Source organism: Trichechus manatus, unplaced genomic scaffold (genome assembly GCF_000243295.1).
Source record: "Trichechus manatus latirostris isolate Lorelei unplaced genomic scaffold, TriManLat1.0 scaffold00125, whole genome shotgun sequence".
NCBI classification, from domain to species: domain Eukaryota; kingdom Metazoa; phylum Chordata; class Mammalia; order Sirenia; family Trichechidae; genus Trichechus; species Trichechus manatus.
In genome coordinates, this window is record NW_004444061.1 from 1,128,715 (window position 1) to 1,145,872 (window position 17,158).

The 17,158-nt window shown below is 37.9% G+C and overlaps 1 protein-coding gene across 1 annotated transcript in view; it reads right to left on the bottom strand.

Moving 5' to 3' along the window:
- PTPRQ (protein tyrosine phosphatase receptor type Q) overlaps positions 1–17,158 on the bottom strand; it is a 274,890-nt gene that overhangs the window by 51,050 nt on the left and 206,682 nt on the right. Inside the window, exons 33-34 of the mRNA XM_004384638.2 lie at positions 15,572–15,645; positions 3,429–3,528 (exon numbers count right to left, since the gene is read on the bottom strand). Of these exons, the coding sequence (XP_004384695.2) occupies positions 3,429–3,528; positions 15,572–15,645 (174 nt within the window). The remainder of the gene's footprint in view (positions 1–3,428; positions 3,529–15,571; positions 15,646–17,158) is intronic.

The window sequence follows — 17,158 nt, forward strand, 5'->3', positions numbered from 1 at the left end:
CTATATGGGGTTCGTTGAGCTTCTTGGATGGTCAGCTTTTCATCTTTCATGATATTGGGGAAGTTTTCTGTCAGCAATTCTTCAAAGATCCTCTCTGTGTTTTCTGTTTTCTCCCCCTGTTCTGGAACTCCAGTCACTCACAGATTTTTCCTTTGATTGTACCCCACATAACTCTCAGGGTTTCTTCAGTTTTCTTCGTTCTTTTTTTTCTGATTTTTCCTCAGAGTTGTATCCAAGTGTTTGTCCTCAATTTCACTGATCCTATCTTCCATTCTTTCAAACCTGCTCCTCAGCCCTTTTATGACACTGTCCTTTTCTGAAATCTTGTTGTTTATATTTTGGATTTATAATTGTTGTTTTTGTATGATTTTTAGCTGTGAATTTATTTTAGCATTTTGTTCCTGTATTATTTTCTTGAATTCTTCCATTATTTTGTCTGTATTTTCCATGAATTTGTCTGCCTTTTCCATGAGTTTGTCTATTTTTTCCTCATTTTTGTGTGCTTTTTGCTTCAACTCTTGGATAATTCTGAATATTAGATATTTGAATTCCCTATCAGTTAGGCCTAGTGCCTTTTCTTCTACTGGAAGGTCATCTGGTGTTTTATTTTGGATGCCTACTGGAACCATCCTGTCCTGTTTCTGTAAATGTCTTGATATTGTCTGCTGTCTTCCAGGAATGCAGTGGTTATTTTCCTCGTTTATTGATTGCAGATTTGTTTGTTTCATCCTGCTTTTTTGTTTTATTTGGTTATGTCTGAGCAGGCAGGCTGTGCATTCTTTGTTGTTTGCTCGTCTGTGGGCATGATACTTTTCACCTCCTTCTCCAATGGGCCAGGTCAGTCACTCAGGTATAGTACAGCAGGGCAGGTCCAGCTGAAGGGGAGTTGCTGGGATGGGTTGTTTGTGGCATGTACCAGGGCTGAGAGTGTGGACCTGGAATCAGTTCAGGGTAGGTTCCAGTAGGCTGTGCCTGTGCTGCTTGGGAGTTTGATGTTCAGCAAACAGTGCAGGTAGGCAGGAAGGAGGGGGTAGATTGTGATGTGTGGAGCTAAGATGGGTATGGGAAAGAAGAGAGAGAGGAGAGAGGAACAGGAGCAAAAAATATACACACAAACAAAAAAGAGTGCTAAGGGAGCTTGCTATTGGAGTGGAGAGAAGAGAGACTAAGAAATGGGGAAAAACAAAAATGAAAAAAAAAAAGAAACAGGGTAAAAGAAAAAAATGAATAAATTGAGAAACTGGAAATGAAGAAAGACAAAAAGGAAACAAGAGAGAGAGGAAAACAAAGAAACAAAAAACAAAACAAAACAAAAAAAGGAAAAAGAAATGCCCCCAGGGATATCCCTGTGTGTCCGCGAAGAGTAAGGGAGTAGCTTCCAAGCCATGTGGTACTGCCCTGCTAGAAGGGGCTCCCAAGCCGAGAAAAGAAAAAGAAAGCAAACAAACAAATCAAAACAGAACAAATCAGAGCAAACAAACAAACAAAAAAGCCCCGGGGTCCCACCAGTGTGGTGCACAAGCCAGGAAGCAGTTTCACAGTCAAGCAGTGTTTCGTAGCCTTTCAGGAAGAAGCAAAGATGGTACACAGAGCCAGGTATTTGAGAGAAAGGAGGGGGAGGTGGTGAGAGGTAAGGAAGAAATCTAAAGAAGTGGAAAAAAGTAACACTAGCAGCCAACAAAAGGCACTCAGGGAGTTGGCCAGTGCGGGTGGGTGGATTCCAAGTGACACCGGGGTGAAGCTGGTGCTTCCCGGACAAGAGACTGTGGCTGCAGGAAGCATAGGAGGCTAAGTCGGGGTGAAGAAGGGTGTGGGATGGGAAAGCCTATATCTCTGGTTACTGGTTGTTCTGTCTCCTTCTGGAAGCTCCTTTAAGCTGCTTTCTTATACCCCCTGTTCGCTGATCTCCAACAGGAGTCCAAGATGGTGGATCTGTGCTCCGGTAGCTGATAGGGGACCTCTGCATGTATCTCTCCTCACTCTCTGTTCTCTGTCAGTTTCTTATTCCATTTGGTGCTTGGCTGAGTTCTTTATCTCTTCATTGGATGCTCAGGGTTTCAGGATTGACGTGTGACTCTGTTTGACTTAGTTTTTTTGATCTTTGCTGTGGAGGGACAGCGTGGTGCTTCTGACTACAGCACCATGTTGCCCCTGATACTGAGAATTTGAAATTAAACTTGCAAAACTTAGTACAGACATGTTGGTAAATTAAATATGAGAAGGGGACCCACCATAGAAGTTGGACATTTTTAAAGTGCTGTCCTTAGCGTAAAACTGTATAAACATTAAAATTTTAATATGATTAAAATATTTTAACTTAAATCTATAAGAGTTATAAAGTATTCAAAAAATGCAGAAGGCCTAGCATATCTGCTTTTGGTTATCATTTTATTATCTTTCAGCTCTAAATCCACCCTTCTTTGCCCTGCTTGGTGACACTAGAGCAGGATCCTATAACATTTCTCCTTTGTCATGTGGCCAAATGTGAATCCTCATCAATAGAGTGTACTAGAGTGACCCATGGAGCCCTGGTGGCACAGTGGTTAAGAGCTTGGCTGCTAACCATAAAGGCTGTCAGTTCAAATCCACCATCTGCTCCTTGGAAATTCTACAAGGCAGTTCTACTCTGTCCTATAGGGTCACTATGAGTCCCACTCAACTTGATGGCAATGGGTAATAGGTAGAGTGACCCTGCTAGACAATAGGAACAGGGCAACAATTCCCTTCTATATTCCAGTCAGGCATTATTATTATTATTCATTATAGGAGCACAGCATGTGATGTGGATGAGCTCTAGTTGCCTCTCAAGTGTATGTTCTCTACATTGGTGCATGATTCCAAGCAACTCCAGCCCACTCACACCATCCAGCAAGGGTGGGCTGCTTCTAAAGACAATTCCAGCCAGCCTACACCCTCCTTTGTTGTTGTTGTGTGCCATGGAGTCAACTACAACTCATAGTGATCCTACAGGACAGAGTAGGACTGCTCCAAAGGATTTCCTAGCCTGTAATCTTTACAGGAGCGGACGCCAGGTCTTTTCTCCCATGGAGAAGCAGCCTAGTGCTTAACCATTGTACTCTATCCCCAGCTCTCTGTCATACTTCTTTACCCACTGGTAGGTTGTATTTTCCTGTGACGGTCTTTCCATGTCAGACTTGTGGGGTAGGATTCTTCTTATTATTTATATTCTTTTATTAACCTCTCTCTCTCAGCCTAGAGGTAGTAGCTGCTTTGTTTTGCTTCCTACTTCTCAGTCCCTTAAAGTTCTCTTTTACCTTCTTTAGTAGTTAACCATTTCTACTAGTTAACAATTCTTTATATTAAATTTTCCACACTCAATAACTGTGTGGTTTCTGTCTCCTGATTGGACCCTGACTGATATAATGCCCATAAAGCATTCTAAAAATACGAGAACAAATAAATCTTACCTGGCAAATGCCAAAATTGCTGTTCCAAGAAGAATTATTGAAAGGATACACAAAGTGACTGAAAGAATAATTTCTACAGTTCTTTCTGAAAGTCCTTCACCTGGAGAAGATGGATAACATTAACATTAAATATTAAATTATGGAATATTATCTTGAATCTCAAAATACAGAAAAGTATTTTCTTGGCATGGTGCTCAAGAATGCTAATAAAATGTACAAACTTGCTTGTTCCTTTCTTCTCCTAGATCTCCTAACTTTGGTTCTCAGTCCTTGGTCCTCTTTCTTCTATTTACACTCAATCACTTGGGAAGCCCATCTAGTCTTCTGGTTTTAATTATGATGTAATAATGATGTCTACTTAATAGCTATCAAACTCCAGACTTGTATATCCAGTTGCTTCCTAAACGTCTTTAAAAGTCTAATTAAAATCTCAAAATCAGTACATACGAAGCTGAACTCCTACACTTCCCTCCTTTCAACTGCACACTTCCACCTTTTGGTTGATGGCAAATCCATTGTTCCAGCTGCTCACGCTAAAAACGTTGGAGTCAAATTTGACTCTCGATTTCTCAAAGACCAATTTCAAATTCTGTAGGGAAATCCATTGGCCCTACTAAACAAAACCAGGGCACCTTGAAGAAATGATAATTCAAGTTGAGAGTTGTTGTTGTTGTGTGCTGTTAAGTCGATTCCGACTCATAGCAACCCTAATGGACACAGTAGAACTATCTCATAGGGTTTCCAAGGAGTGGCTAGTGGAGTTGAACTGCCAATCTTTTAGTTTGAGAGTAGGGAACAAAATGAATGTGGGACATCTTATGGTGCCAGAAAGCTAGAAAGCCATCAAAGACTAATGGTGCAGAAAGAATACTGGATCATTTGAAAGGGCTCCTACATGCCAAAAAGAGAACAATTTAAATATTATAATGAATAAAAATATAAATTGATTGAAACATACTGAATATGTAAAAATCCATGAGTTCTAATATTATTCAATAAAAGATAAATCAAGAAAGAATAAACAAAAATAATATTCATGTATAAACATTAGTTATCACTAACCTCCTATCCCCTTTCTCTGAAAATTTGTAATTAAAGGGAGACAATGAAGCATTCTTCCTGGATTTCTCATATAAATTATATTTGAGGATTAAAAAAAAATAGCCCTGGCTAAGGGTATAAACCCCTGGACCAATAAGCAACATCATGATAAACTGAGAAAAGACTGAAGTTGTCAAAGATTTCATTTTACTTGGATCCATAATCAACACCTAGGGAAGCAGCAGTCAAGATATCAAATGACGTATTGTTTTGTTCTGTTGTACACAGGGTCGCTATGAGTTGGAACCGACTCAACGGCACCCAACAACAACATAATTCACTTCTTTATCATGCTTATTGTATTCATGTTTGTCCTTCTCTCCACAACATAAGCTCCACTAGGGCAGGGAACTTTGTTTTATTTGATATTGTATTCCATTTTCTGAGAATAGTACAAGGCACATAGTAAATGCTCAATAAATACCTACTAAATTTAATAATAAATACAAATACTGATTTTGAAATAGATATTAAAAATTTTCAGGTTGAAAACCATGTAGTGAACCAAATAAACATACACAAATTATTAAATGTTTATTGTAGACACAATTATTAATTATAGTTGTAGCCAATTTTCAGTTCAATAATTTCTAATTTTGCTGTAAAAAGTATTACAGTCAATTGACAAATAAAATAGGTTAGCTATCTGTAAAAGTCCCTGTTGTTGTTAGGTGCTGCTGCGTCAGTTCTGACTCATAGCGACCCTATGCACAAAAGAACGAAGACGCTGCCCGGTCTTGAGCCATCCTCACAATTGCTATGCTTGAGCCCATTCCTGCAACCACTGTGTCAATCCATCTCATTGACAGTCTTCCACTTTTTCGTTGACCCTCTGCTTTACCAAGCATGACGTCCTTCTCCAGGGACTGATCCCTCCTGAGAACATGTGCAAAGTGTGTGAGATGTAATCTTGCCATCCTTGCCTCTAAGGAGCACTCTGGTTGTACTTCTTCCAAGACAGATTTGTTTGTTCTTTTGGCAGTCCATGGTATGTTCAATATTCTTCACCAACACTACAATTCAAAAGCATCAATTTTTCTTTGGTCTTCCTTATTCATAGCCCAGCTTTCTGATGCATACCAGGCGATTGAAAACACCATGGCTTGGGTCAGGCACACCTTAATCCTTAAAGTGACATCTTTGCTTTTCAACACTTTAAAGAGGTCTTTTGCAGCACATTTGCCCAGTGCAATGCGTCTTTTGATTTCTTGAGGGCTGCTTCCATGGGTGTTGGTTGTGGATCCAAGTAAAATGAAATCCTTGACAACTTCAATTTTTTCTCCGTTTATCGTGATGTTGTTTATTGTTCCAGTTGTGAGGATTTTTGTTTTCTTTATATTAAAGTGTAATCTATATTGAAGGCTGTGGTCTTTGACCTTCATCAGTAAGTGCTTCCAGTCTTCTTCACTTTCAGCAAGCAAGGTTGTGTCATCTGCATAACGCAGGCTATTAATGAGTCTTCCACCAATCCTGATGCCCTGTTCTTCATACAGCCTAGCTTCTCAGATTATTTGCTCAGCACACAGACTGAATAGGAATGATGAAAGGATACAACCCTGACACACACTTTCCTGACTTTAAACCAGGCAGTATTCCCTTGCTCTTTTCGAATGACTGCCTCTTGATCTATGTACAGTTTACTAATAAGCATAATTAAGTGTTCTGGAATTCCCATTCTTCGCAATGTTATCCATAATTTGTTATGATCTGCACAGTGGAATGCCTTTGCATAGTCAATAAAACACAAGTAAACATCTGTTATTCTCTGTTTTCAGGCAAGATCCATCTGACAAGAGCAATGATATACCTGGTTCCATGTCCTCTTCTGAATCTGGCTTGAATTTCTCACAGTTCCTTGTCGATGTACTGCTGCAACTACTTTTGAATGATTTTCAGCAAAATTTTACTTGCGTGTGACATTAATGATATTGTTTGATAATTTCCACATTCGGTTGGATCACCTTTCTTGGGAATAGGCACAAATATGGATCTCTTCCAGTTGGTTGGCCAGGTAGCTGTCTTCCAAATTTCTTGGCATAGATGAGTGAGCACCTCTAGCGCTGCATACATTTGTTGAAACATCGCAATTGGTATTCCATTAATTCTTGGAGCCTTTTTGCCAATGCCTTCAGTGCAGTTTGGACTTCTTCCTTCAGTACCATCAGTTCCTGATCATATGCTACCTCCTGAAACTGTAAAAGTCCCTAGGGGGAGCAAACGTTTTACGCTTGGCTGCTAACCAAAGTTTAGTGATTCAAACCTACCCAACAGCATCATGGAAGAAATGCCTGGCAATCTGCTTCCATTAAGTTATAGCAAAAAAAAAAAACCCTATAGAGCAGTTCTACTCTATAGCACATGGGGTCACCATGAGTGGGAACTGATTCAATGGCAACTAACAACAAAATCAACAGATATCTATACAGTGTGCAGGGATGAATTTTTCCTCTTTGTTCCCTGGATTCGTGCTTACAAAATGTTACCAAATATAAAGGAGTTCTTATGGCTCTTCTGGATTGTACATTTCAATGAATACTGAATCTTAAATAGTTATCAGAGCTTTTTGATCCTCTAGAATCTCCACTAAAATGAGAAGATACTAATGCAGCATGTGGCTTATTAAGAATTTTAGATACACTTTTCTGTACTTTAAAATATAAATGGTTTGTTTCATGTTTTTCAGATGCTAACTCTAATTGGATATGCTTGGGAAAGGAAGCATAAAGACAAATGCACAATCATCTTAATCAGGTAATACTGAATCACTGGACCTGGGAACTCAGTGGGAAAAAGTGTTTTCACAGACTACAATTTTTTTTTCCTCAGATTAAGTTACCATTTCAAAGCACTGGCCAAGTGAAATGAGGAAATGCCGTATAATATATTAATAAATAATATGTAATCCTTTGGGCACATGTATTACAAAAGTACCACTAGGAAAGGACAAAATGTGCCCTGACTGTCAAGTATGCTTGCTGATTCACTACTGTTCACATACCCACAGAGCATTCCCAGTACAAAATAAATTCACTTCTCCAAATCCTTTCCTAGAAAATGGAATTCTTTCACTTGAAAATATAAACATGACTCCTGTGGTAAGAGACATGAGTCATTTCCTGACTAGACTTAAAATGCTGTGACAGGTCAAATTAAATTGTGTTGTGTTTGCACAAGAAAATGTGCTACTGTAATTAAGCAAATTATAATTACAAAGCACTAGCTAATTTTTTATGTGTTATCTTCCTAATGAAATATTCATTATTCAAACTCTGCATATGGATCCTACTTTTTAAGCTACTTTTATGTCTTCAAGAAGCAGCCTGAATTAAAATGAGAAATAAAGCTCAGAGTACGATGTCTGGATCCTGATACAGTACATATTAAGAGAAGGACATTCTTATTATTATCCCTAAAAGAACGAAAGTTCTTATCACAGGATTACAGAATATGGAGGTCTTTTTCTCATTTGGCCCAGTGTTAGCCACCTGGGATATTCAAACACTACACAGCGGATTTATTAAAAGATTTTCAACTTCATAATTCAAGAAATATAAATTAAAATAATCTTACTGGGTGTCATTTTTATCCATCAGATTGGCAAACTTAAAAAACTGGATAATAAACAGTATTTGCCAGAGTGTGAGAAAAAGGAACACTAATCCATTGTTTAAAAAAAGAAATTATTGAAACTTCATGCATAAAAATGAAGCATGCTCATTTGTGAATGTTAACCTCATTAAGCTAAGACAAGAAAGTGAGAAAAGAGCGCAGCTAGAAACAATTTTAAAAAACGGAGACAAAAAAAAAAAAGGTACAGCAAGAGGATAGGAAGTCTGTGGGAGCCGAAATGTCATCAATCGTAATGAAAATGAAAGCTACTTGGGCACTTAACACTTTCCATGCACTAGGGCACAGTGGTTACAAGCACAGCGCTGACTGGGTCACGTGCCTAGGTCTGAAAACTGGTGCTACAACTTTTTAACTCCGTCGTGGTAAAGAGCTACGGCTGCTAACCAAAAGGTCGGCAGTTCAAATCCACCAGGCGCTCCTCGGAAACCCTATGAGGCAGTTCTACCCTGTCCTATAGGGTTGCTATGAGTCAGAACTGACTCCATGGCAATGGGCTTGGTTTGGGTTAATCTTGGGCAAGCTGCTTAAAGACCCAGCACTTCAGATTTCTTAGCTACAAATTGGAGATATCTATAAATAAGAGGGCACGTTATAAGGCTGTGGTGAAGAATATATGAGCTAATATATAAAACCGCTTAAAAGACTTGGCACATAATTAACAATGTCAACTATCTTTATTAAAATTTCACATTCATTCAATTTAATCTCCAGGAATTTATGAGGCAGATATTATTATTTGCATTTTAGAAACACAATTTCATAAGTAAAATAACTTAAGTAACTAACCCAAGGTCGCACAAATTCAGTATATGCTAAAACTGTTGGAAAACATCTGCTGGATAGCAAAGTTTGTAAGGTTCACCACCTGATTGCCACTGCTTCGGTAAAATAATCAAATATCCCTCTGTTACTCTGGCGCCCTTGAGGAAGTGTTCTTTCTGCTGAAAACAATGTGTACTGACTCCCTATTTCAGTTTCTAGGTGAGCATATTGGAACTTCTCATTGTTAGCATCGTAATTAAATGAGAAGTGTTACAAGAAAAGAAAACAATCATAGAGCGCCTTTGCCATGGAGTTTAAGGTTTCATCTTGTTCAAATTTAACGAGAGCCCTGTAAGGTGCAGAAAGGGGCATCTGGTTTTTAAATCACAGCAATCATCTATAATTAAACCTTGTAATCAAAACATCGCCCACAAGTAGTTTCTATAAACTGAAGTGCCAAAGGAAGATTAAAAAGAGTTTTAAGAGGGATACTTGTGAGTTTTGCTAATAAAAATGCTAATGCTCAATCCTGAGTGAAAACAGAATCAAATAAATTGTAAGTATTTGTTTAGCATTAAAATGGCTTATGTCATTTCCCATGCTTATTCCTATAGGCATAAAGACTTTCCTAAACACAAACTGCTCTTCCACAGGCTCATCCTTATCTAGCAAAGCTCTGCCCCCTACCCCCCGTCACATGCTAGTCCTTTATCTAAACTTAAAACTTCCGCTTCATCAGTTAATGGTGATTCTTTTCTCCCTGATTTTAACTTCCACATCTTAATATCTTTGACAGCAATAACTACCAAAATGATCTGTCTTGGAAGCATGTGCCCTACACTGACTTGGAAATGTAGTCTTGCAAAAACTTTTAAATCCTGAAGTTTTTATTGATGGGCAACTTAGCTTCGAGTTCACTGCCTGTGGTGTCCAAAATACCAGTGAATGAATGTTTATCCACTTATGGCTTGATGACCTAGATGAGACCTAGACTTCTCTCATTGAAGTCTGGGATCAAATACACACATAAGTCTTCAGCAGACCTTCTAGGAATGTTGGGGGCTGCTGACCTGCTGTAAATGGTACAACACACTTCAACATATGCCATATTCAGGAGAACAAGGGACTTGAGCATCCTTTACCATCATCTAATTGACACTAGGGATATTATATCAACCCACTTTATTATTTGCTTGCCCTCATTCTTACAACCATGAAACAATTCTTGCCATTGCTTTGCTTATAGAAATGGTCGACTTTATTTCCTTTCTGAGTTCTTCTACTGTATCTTCTTTGGCAATGTTATTTTTTCAAGAACTATTTTGACTCCGTGGTCTTCTATATGTCAAATTATGGAAGAACCATTTCTGGAGGGTGCTCTTTGGTACTTGACTCATCAAGGTGAATCTGATCTGATCTACACAGAACCACACATCCAACATACAGGTAAAAAACTACCGTGATGACAGAACTTGAGAGTGTTAAATTCATTAACTAGCAAAATGTCTGGTCATTTTGCTGATTGTTGATGAATTCTGCTCCAGCGGTGCACTCCGTACTCCAAATCAGAGCATCCCATTTCACCACAGCTAAGGGTTGTACCCGTGGTAATTTTCTCCACTCACACCTGTCACTGTTATTACTAGTTGTAAATGACTATCTAGCAGAACTCCGTGTGGCCAATCCAGAATAAGCATTGTAGGGCAAAAGCCAATTACAAAGCTGCCATCTACTGAAAGAGAGAGCCCTTGGAAGAACACTCTTAGGAGGAGTCTAAAAGACTCTCCTTATGTCACTGGTCTACAAATAATATGCTGAACTCTGAGAACTTTGATAATAGATACATGGGGTCCTTCCTTGTCACTACCCTTAACAACCCAATGGCTCTCCACCTACTCTGTCCACAGTGTATGTTTTACCAGTCCTTCCTTCCCTAACCTTGGCAGCATACTGTGTTCTGTTCACCACTGCACATCTTACACTCACTCTAGAGTCCTGCTGTTACCAGGACACACAAATATTAGTAACAAAATAATCGGGGGGTGGTTATGGTTCCAAAGGAGGGGCCAGAAAACTGTGTATTCTACTACATTCTGGAATTGATTATTTTATTCTACTACCTTGATTGTGAGAGGAAGAAAGCAAGAGATCATTGCTGAGGAGTACCTCCAGACTATTTATGATCATGGTGCAGCATAAGTCCCATCCTTGGCCAAAGGGAAGCTGTTTGGCAGAATCTGAGGAATCTTGAAAGTCTCTCTTCTCTGAACTTGTACAACAATGAATCATCCATGTGTTCCTCCAGCCTCCTTGACTGTTCCCACTCCCTCTCTGTCTGACTCTTCTTCCTCTTAACCACTACAAAAACTCCTGAAAGTCTCCTAAATCAATATTCCTCCCTTGATTCCCCTGTCATCTCCTCTCCTCTCTTCTTTTCTAGTCTTTCTTTCCTTGGTGATCACATTTTCTCTCATGGCTTCAATCAATAACTCTGTGTGCATGATTTCCAATTTTACATATATTTTCAACTTTTTTTTAAATGCTTTATTTTAAAGAGATTTCTTATAGCTTACTTGTAACCTGCACATGAGTATCCTCTTAGCATCTTTGAAATGCCCAGACTGAACTCATGATCTTCTACTCAAGGTTGCTCCTCTTAATTTCATGTCCTTCCTACCTCATGTAATTCAGGCATGGAATTCTTTGCTATAAAACGGGGATATAATGACTAGAGAGATGAAAACATGAAAAATATGATGTGCTTAAATACAAAGTGATACTTCCTTCATTATCAAGCATTCTAGATTTTGTTTTATTTCCCAAAGACTTAACAAAGGAAGTCTGCATCATGTATTTGCAGAAAGTGGTTGATTTTAATTCATTTATGAATTATTTATTTAGAAGTTATTCAATACATTTTGATGGAGGAGCTAGAAAATTCCCTCTGTATTTGTTCACTGAGGAGAGACATAACATACAACATACAACTCAGTAACAATATCTCTTTCTAACACTGCTCTTACAAGATATATTTCCCCTGAGCTATATACCCTGTCTATAATGTCTCCTATCTTCCATCAGTGAGCACACCAGGATTAGCTATGGCAATGACTTCTGAAATCTATAAACTACAGGTTCCAGAACACTTAACTGTGCTCAGTTGACTGTGCTCATGCGGAAACTGTACCTAGACCAAGAGGCAGTTGTTCGAACAGAAGAGAGGATACTGCATGGTTTAAAATCAGGAAAGATGTGCGTCAGGGCTGTATCCTTTCACCACACTTATTCAATCTATATGCTGAGCAAATAATCTGAGAAAGTGGACATACGAAGAAGAATGCGGCATCAGTATTGGAAGGAGATTCATTAACAACCTGTGATACGCAAATGACACAACCTTGCTGCTGAAAGTGAAGAGGACTTGAAGCACTTACTGATAAAGATCAAAGACTACAGCCTTCAGTATGGATTGCATCTCAACATAAAGAAAACAAAAATCCTCACAGCTGGACCAATAAGCAACAACATGATAAACGGAGAAAATATTGAAGTTGTTAGGTATTTCATATTACTTGGATCCACAATCAACACCCATGGAAGCAGCAGTCAAGATATCAAATGACATATTACATTGGGCAAATCTGCTGCAAAAGACCTCTTGAAAGTATTAAAAAGCAAAGATGTCACTTTGAGGACTAAGGGGTGCCTGACTCAAGCCATGGTACGTCAATTGCCTCATAAGCATGTGAAAGTTAGACAATGAATAAGGAAGACGGGAGAAGAACTGATGCATTCCAATTATGGTTTTGGCAAAGAATACTGAATATACCTCGGACTGCCAGAAGAATGAACAAATTTGTCTTGGAAGAAGTACAGTCAGAATGCTCCTTAGAAGGGAGGATGGTGAGACTTCATCTCACGTACTTTCGACATGTCATCAGGAGGGACCAGTACCTGGAGAAGGACATCAGGCTTGGTAAAGTAGAGAGTCAGTGAACAAGAGAATACCCTCAGGAAATGGACTGACACAGTGGCTGCAATAATGGGCTCAAACATAGCAACAATTGTGAGGATGGTACAGGACTGGCCAGTATTTCATTGTGTTGTACATAAGGTTGCTATGAGTCGGAACCAACTCAACAGCACCTAACAACAACATAACCTGTAGGAAATTATGTTGATGACAAGAAGACATTTACTTTACTGTCTGTGATAGACTCATTTATAAATGGAGACAACCCTCTACATAATTTCAAAACCGTAAGTCTGATCAGTCATTTATAAAATGATTAATTTATTGGGTAAAATTAATCAAGCCAACGATTGTTACAGAATTAAATGGTTTAGCCAAAGCAATATATGTGTTATTCCTCCATAAACATCTGTGTGACAAACTACGTGCCCCCATGTCATTTCTTCAAAGTGATTAAGTGGATGTTGCAGAGGCTGATATTTTAAACAATTAATATTTCCAGAACCTGACAAGAATTTCTGATTGGAAATGATGCAACAATCTATCTTCTTCAAGCCACAACTCACCCTGAAACTTACAGTAGTTCAAGATATTCTACAGAGCTGATTAAACATAGATTTTTTTTCACATTCTCAAGTGGCTTCCCAGAGATACACTGTCCATATGGTTCCTTTTCAAAGGTACTGTAGATGAATAAATTGTAGGTTTTGAGGGTTTAGTGCAGGGGAAATAGGAAGTTGTGATTCAGTCAGTAAAATCCTACAGAAATAATTTCTCTTAAGTAAGATATTTCTAAAACATATTACAATCTATCTAAAAAGATGCTATCAAACATTGAAATTTTTATTAATCATTAAATATAAACATGTTTTATTTAAACCTTTCAGCTACCCTTTAAAATAAATACTATCATCAAAATTTTCAAATTAGAAAACAGAGGTTTACAGGAATTACAGAGGCAAAGGCAGGATTCGTATCCAGGCCTAAAGCCTGTATTAAGACTGTAGTGTTTCTGGAATCTTGTACCAGAATCCTATCTCAGCCTCTTAATTACTTCAGCAGTTCGTATGTTGTTTTCCTCATCTGTAAAATAGAGCTAATATTATCACATAATGCAGGGTTTCTCAACCTCAGCACTACTGACATTTTGGGCTGGATAATTCTTTGTTGTGGGGGTTGTCCATTGCATTGTAGGATAGTCAGCATCATTCTTGGCCTCTGCCCTCTAGATACCAGCAGCAACCTCCTTGACTCCAGTTGTGACAAGCAAAAATGGCTCCAGATATTGCCAAATGTCCCCTGGGGAGTACAATCACCCAGTTGAGACCAATGACCTAACTTAAAGGATACTTGTTAAGAGTTCATTGGTTAATGCATGCAAGCAGCCTAGAAGTATGCCTGGCACAGATTATTTAATGTTAGATATGTTGATGATAATATGATCATGATGCTGAAATACACATGCACATGACTAAACTGTATTTTTATTTTATTCAGGCCTGATAGGGTGGGTAAAATTAAAATCTATGAAAGAGTTGATTAGAAAGAAAACTATATTAAAGAGGACTGCTCAGCTTCTAGTTTTCAGGATTATTTTGGGGAAATTACCATAAGACTTTAATGTTCATAAGACTTTAATGTCTATAATACTTTTTCTCTTTTTACACCTCAATATAAAGGAAACAAAAATCCTCACAACTGGAACAATAAGCAACATTATGACAAACGGAGAAAAGACTGAAGTTGTCAAGGATTTCATTTTACTTGGATCCACAATCAACAACCACAGAAGCAGCGGTCAAGAACTCAAAAGATGCACTGCATTGGGCAAATCTGCTGCAAAAGACCTCTTTAAAGTGTTAAAAAGCAAAGATTTCACCTTGAAGACTAAGGTGCGCCTGACCCAAGCCATGGTGTTTTCAATTGTCTCATATGAATGTGAAAGCTGGACAATGAATAAGGAAGACCAAAGAAGAATTGATGCCTTTGAATTATGGTGTTGGTGAAGAATATTGAATATACCATGGACTGCCAACAGAACTAACGAATCTGTCTTGGAAGAAGTACAGCCAGAATGCTCCTTAGAAACAAGGATGGCAAGACTACGTCTCACATACTCTGGACATGTTATCAGGAGGGATCACTCCCTGGAGAAGTACATCATGCTTGGTAGAGTGGAGGGTCAGCGAACAAGAGGAAGACCTTCGACGAGATAGATTGACACAGTGGCTGCAACAATGGGCTTAAGCATAACAATGATCATGAGAATGACACAGGACCAGGCAGTGTTTCGTTCTGTTGTACACAGGGTTGCTATGAGTCAGAACCGACTCGAGGCACCTAACACAACAACAAAGACTTTTACGCTTTTTTCAGGTAAAAATGTTTCACATTTAAGATTATACATTAAAGCAGGCAAATGAATATTTATTATAACATTAGTATATATCAACACAAAACCAATGCCGTAACAAAATCTATGTCCAGATTTGACTGGAATGAATATCCATCTTTAAAAAAAATATTACAAATACTAGTTTTTTGATAGTGAGGCTAATTAACTTTGAAATGAATTTGTACTTGAGAACATTCACACATGTATTAATACATTTAATAATAAATGTTCCAACTATAACATTTTGAGATTCTAAATTAAATTAAACCACATATGTCTTACCTAAAGTCTTAACAGGATCAGAGTAATCAGAGTCAGTAAATTGTCCCATGACATTTGTGGCTCGAAATTTAAACCTGTAAAATAAAGAAAATTAAAACGCAACAATTTGTATGCCATATGACTTATTTCTATGAACAATTTAACAAATAATTATGAAAAGTACATTTTTGTTCGAGGAAATGAATTTATAAGATGGCAACTTGAAAGTTGATCACTCTCATGACAAATTTATATCTCTACATGAGATGAATAATTACCCTGAAAATAAACCTCTTGAACTTGATGGGGCAGTGACAAAAACTTGACAAAACTTATGTAACAGAACAGAGAGCCCAGAAATAGACCCACAGAAATATAGTCAACTGATCTTTTTTTCAAAGGAACCAAGGTAATTCAATGGAAAAAGGGCAGTCTCTTCAACAAATGTTATTACAACAACTGGATATCCACATTAAAAAAAAAAAAGAATCTAGAAAAAGAACTTTTATCTTTAACAAAAGTTAACTAAAAATTGATCACAGAACTAAATGTAAGACACAAAGCTATGTAACTTTTACAAGATAACACAGGAGAAGATCTAGGTGACTTTGGGTTTGGTGATGACTTTTTTGATACAACACCAAAATCACAATTTATAAAAGAAAAAAAAAAGCTAAATTGAGCTTCATTAAATTAAAATTTCCAGTCTGCAAAAGACGCTGTTAAGAGAATAAAAAAACAAGCCACAGACTGGCAGAAAAGATTTGCAAAACACATCTGTGATACACGACCTGTATCGAAAATATACAAACAACTGTTAAAACTCAACAATATGAAAACCAATAACCCTATTACAAAATGAGCAAAAGATCAGAAAAGATACCTCACTAAAGAAGATACAGAGATGGCAAATAAGCATATGAACAGATGCTCCACATCGTATGTCATTAGGGAATTGCAAATTAAAACAACTGTGAGAAACCACAATGCACCTATCAGATTCGCTAACATCCTAAACAGTAACACCACCAAATGCTGGTAAAAATAGGGAGCAACAGGAACTCTCATTCATTGCTAGTGGGAATGCAAAATGGTACAGCCACTTTGGAAGATGCTCTGGCAGTTTCTTACAAACTTAAATATAGGATTACCATATGATCCAGCAATAGCACTCCTAGATATTTACCAAAATTAGTTTAAAAGAGATGTCCACATAAAAGCTTGCACAAGAATGTTTATATCAGCTTTATTCATAATTGCCAAGAACTGGAAGAAACTAAGATGTCCTTCAATATTAGAATAGATAGGCAAAATACGATACATCCATACAATGGAGTGTTATTGTGGGGGGAGAAAAAAAAAGCTACCAAGCTATGAAAAGGCATGGATGACACTTAAATGCTTATTTCTAAGTGAAAAAACCCAGTCTGAAAAAGCTACATACTGTACGATTGTAACTCTATGAAATTCTGGGAAAGACAAAACAATACAGTGAAAAGATAAGTGGTTGCCAGGGGTTCATGAGGAGGAGGAAAGGGTGAATAGGTAGAGGACGGGGCATTTTTAAGGCAGTGAAACTATTCTGTATGACATCATAATGGTGGACAC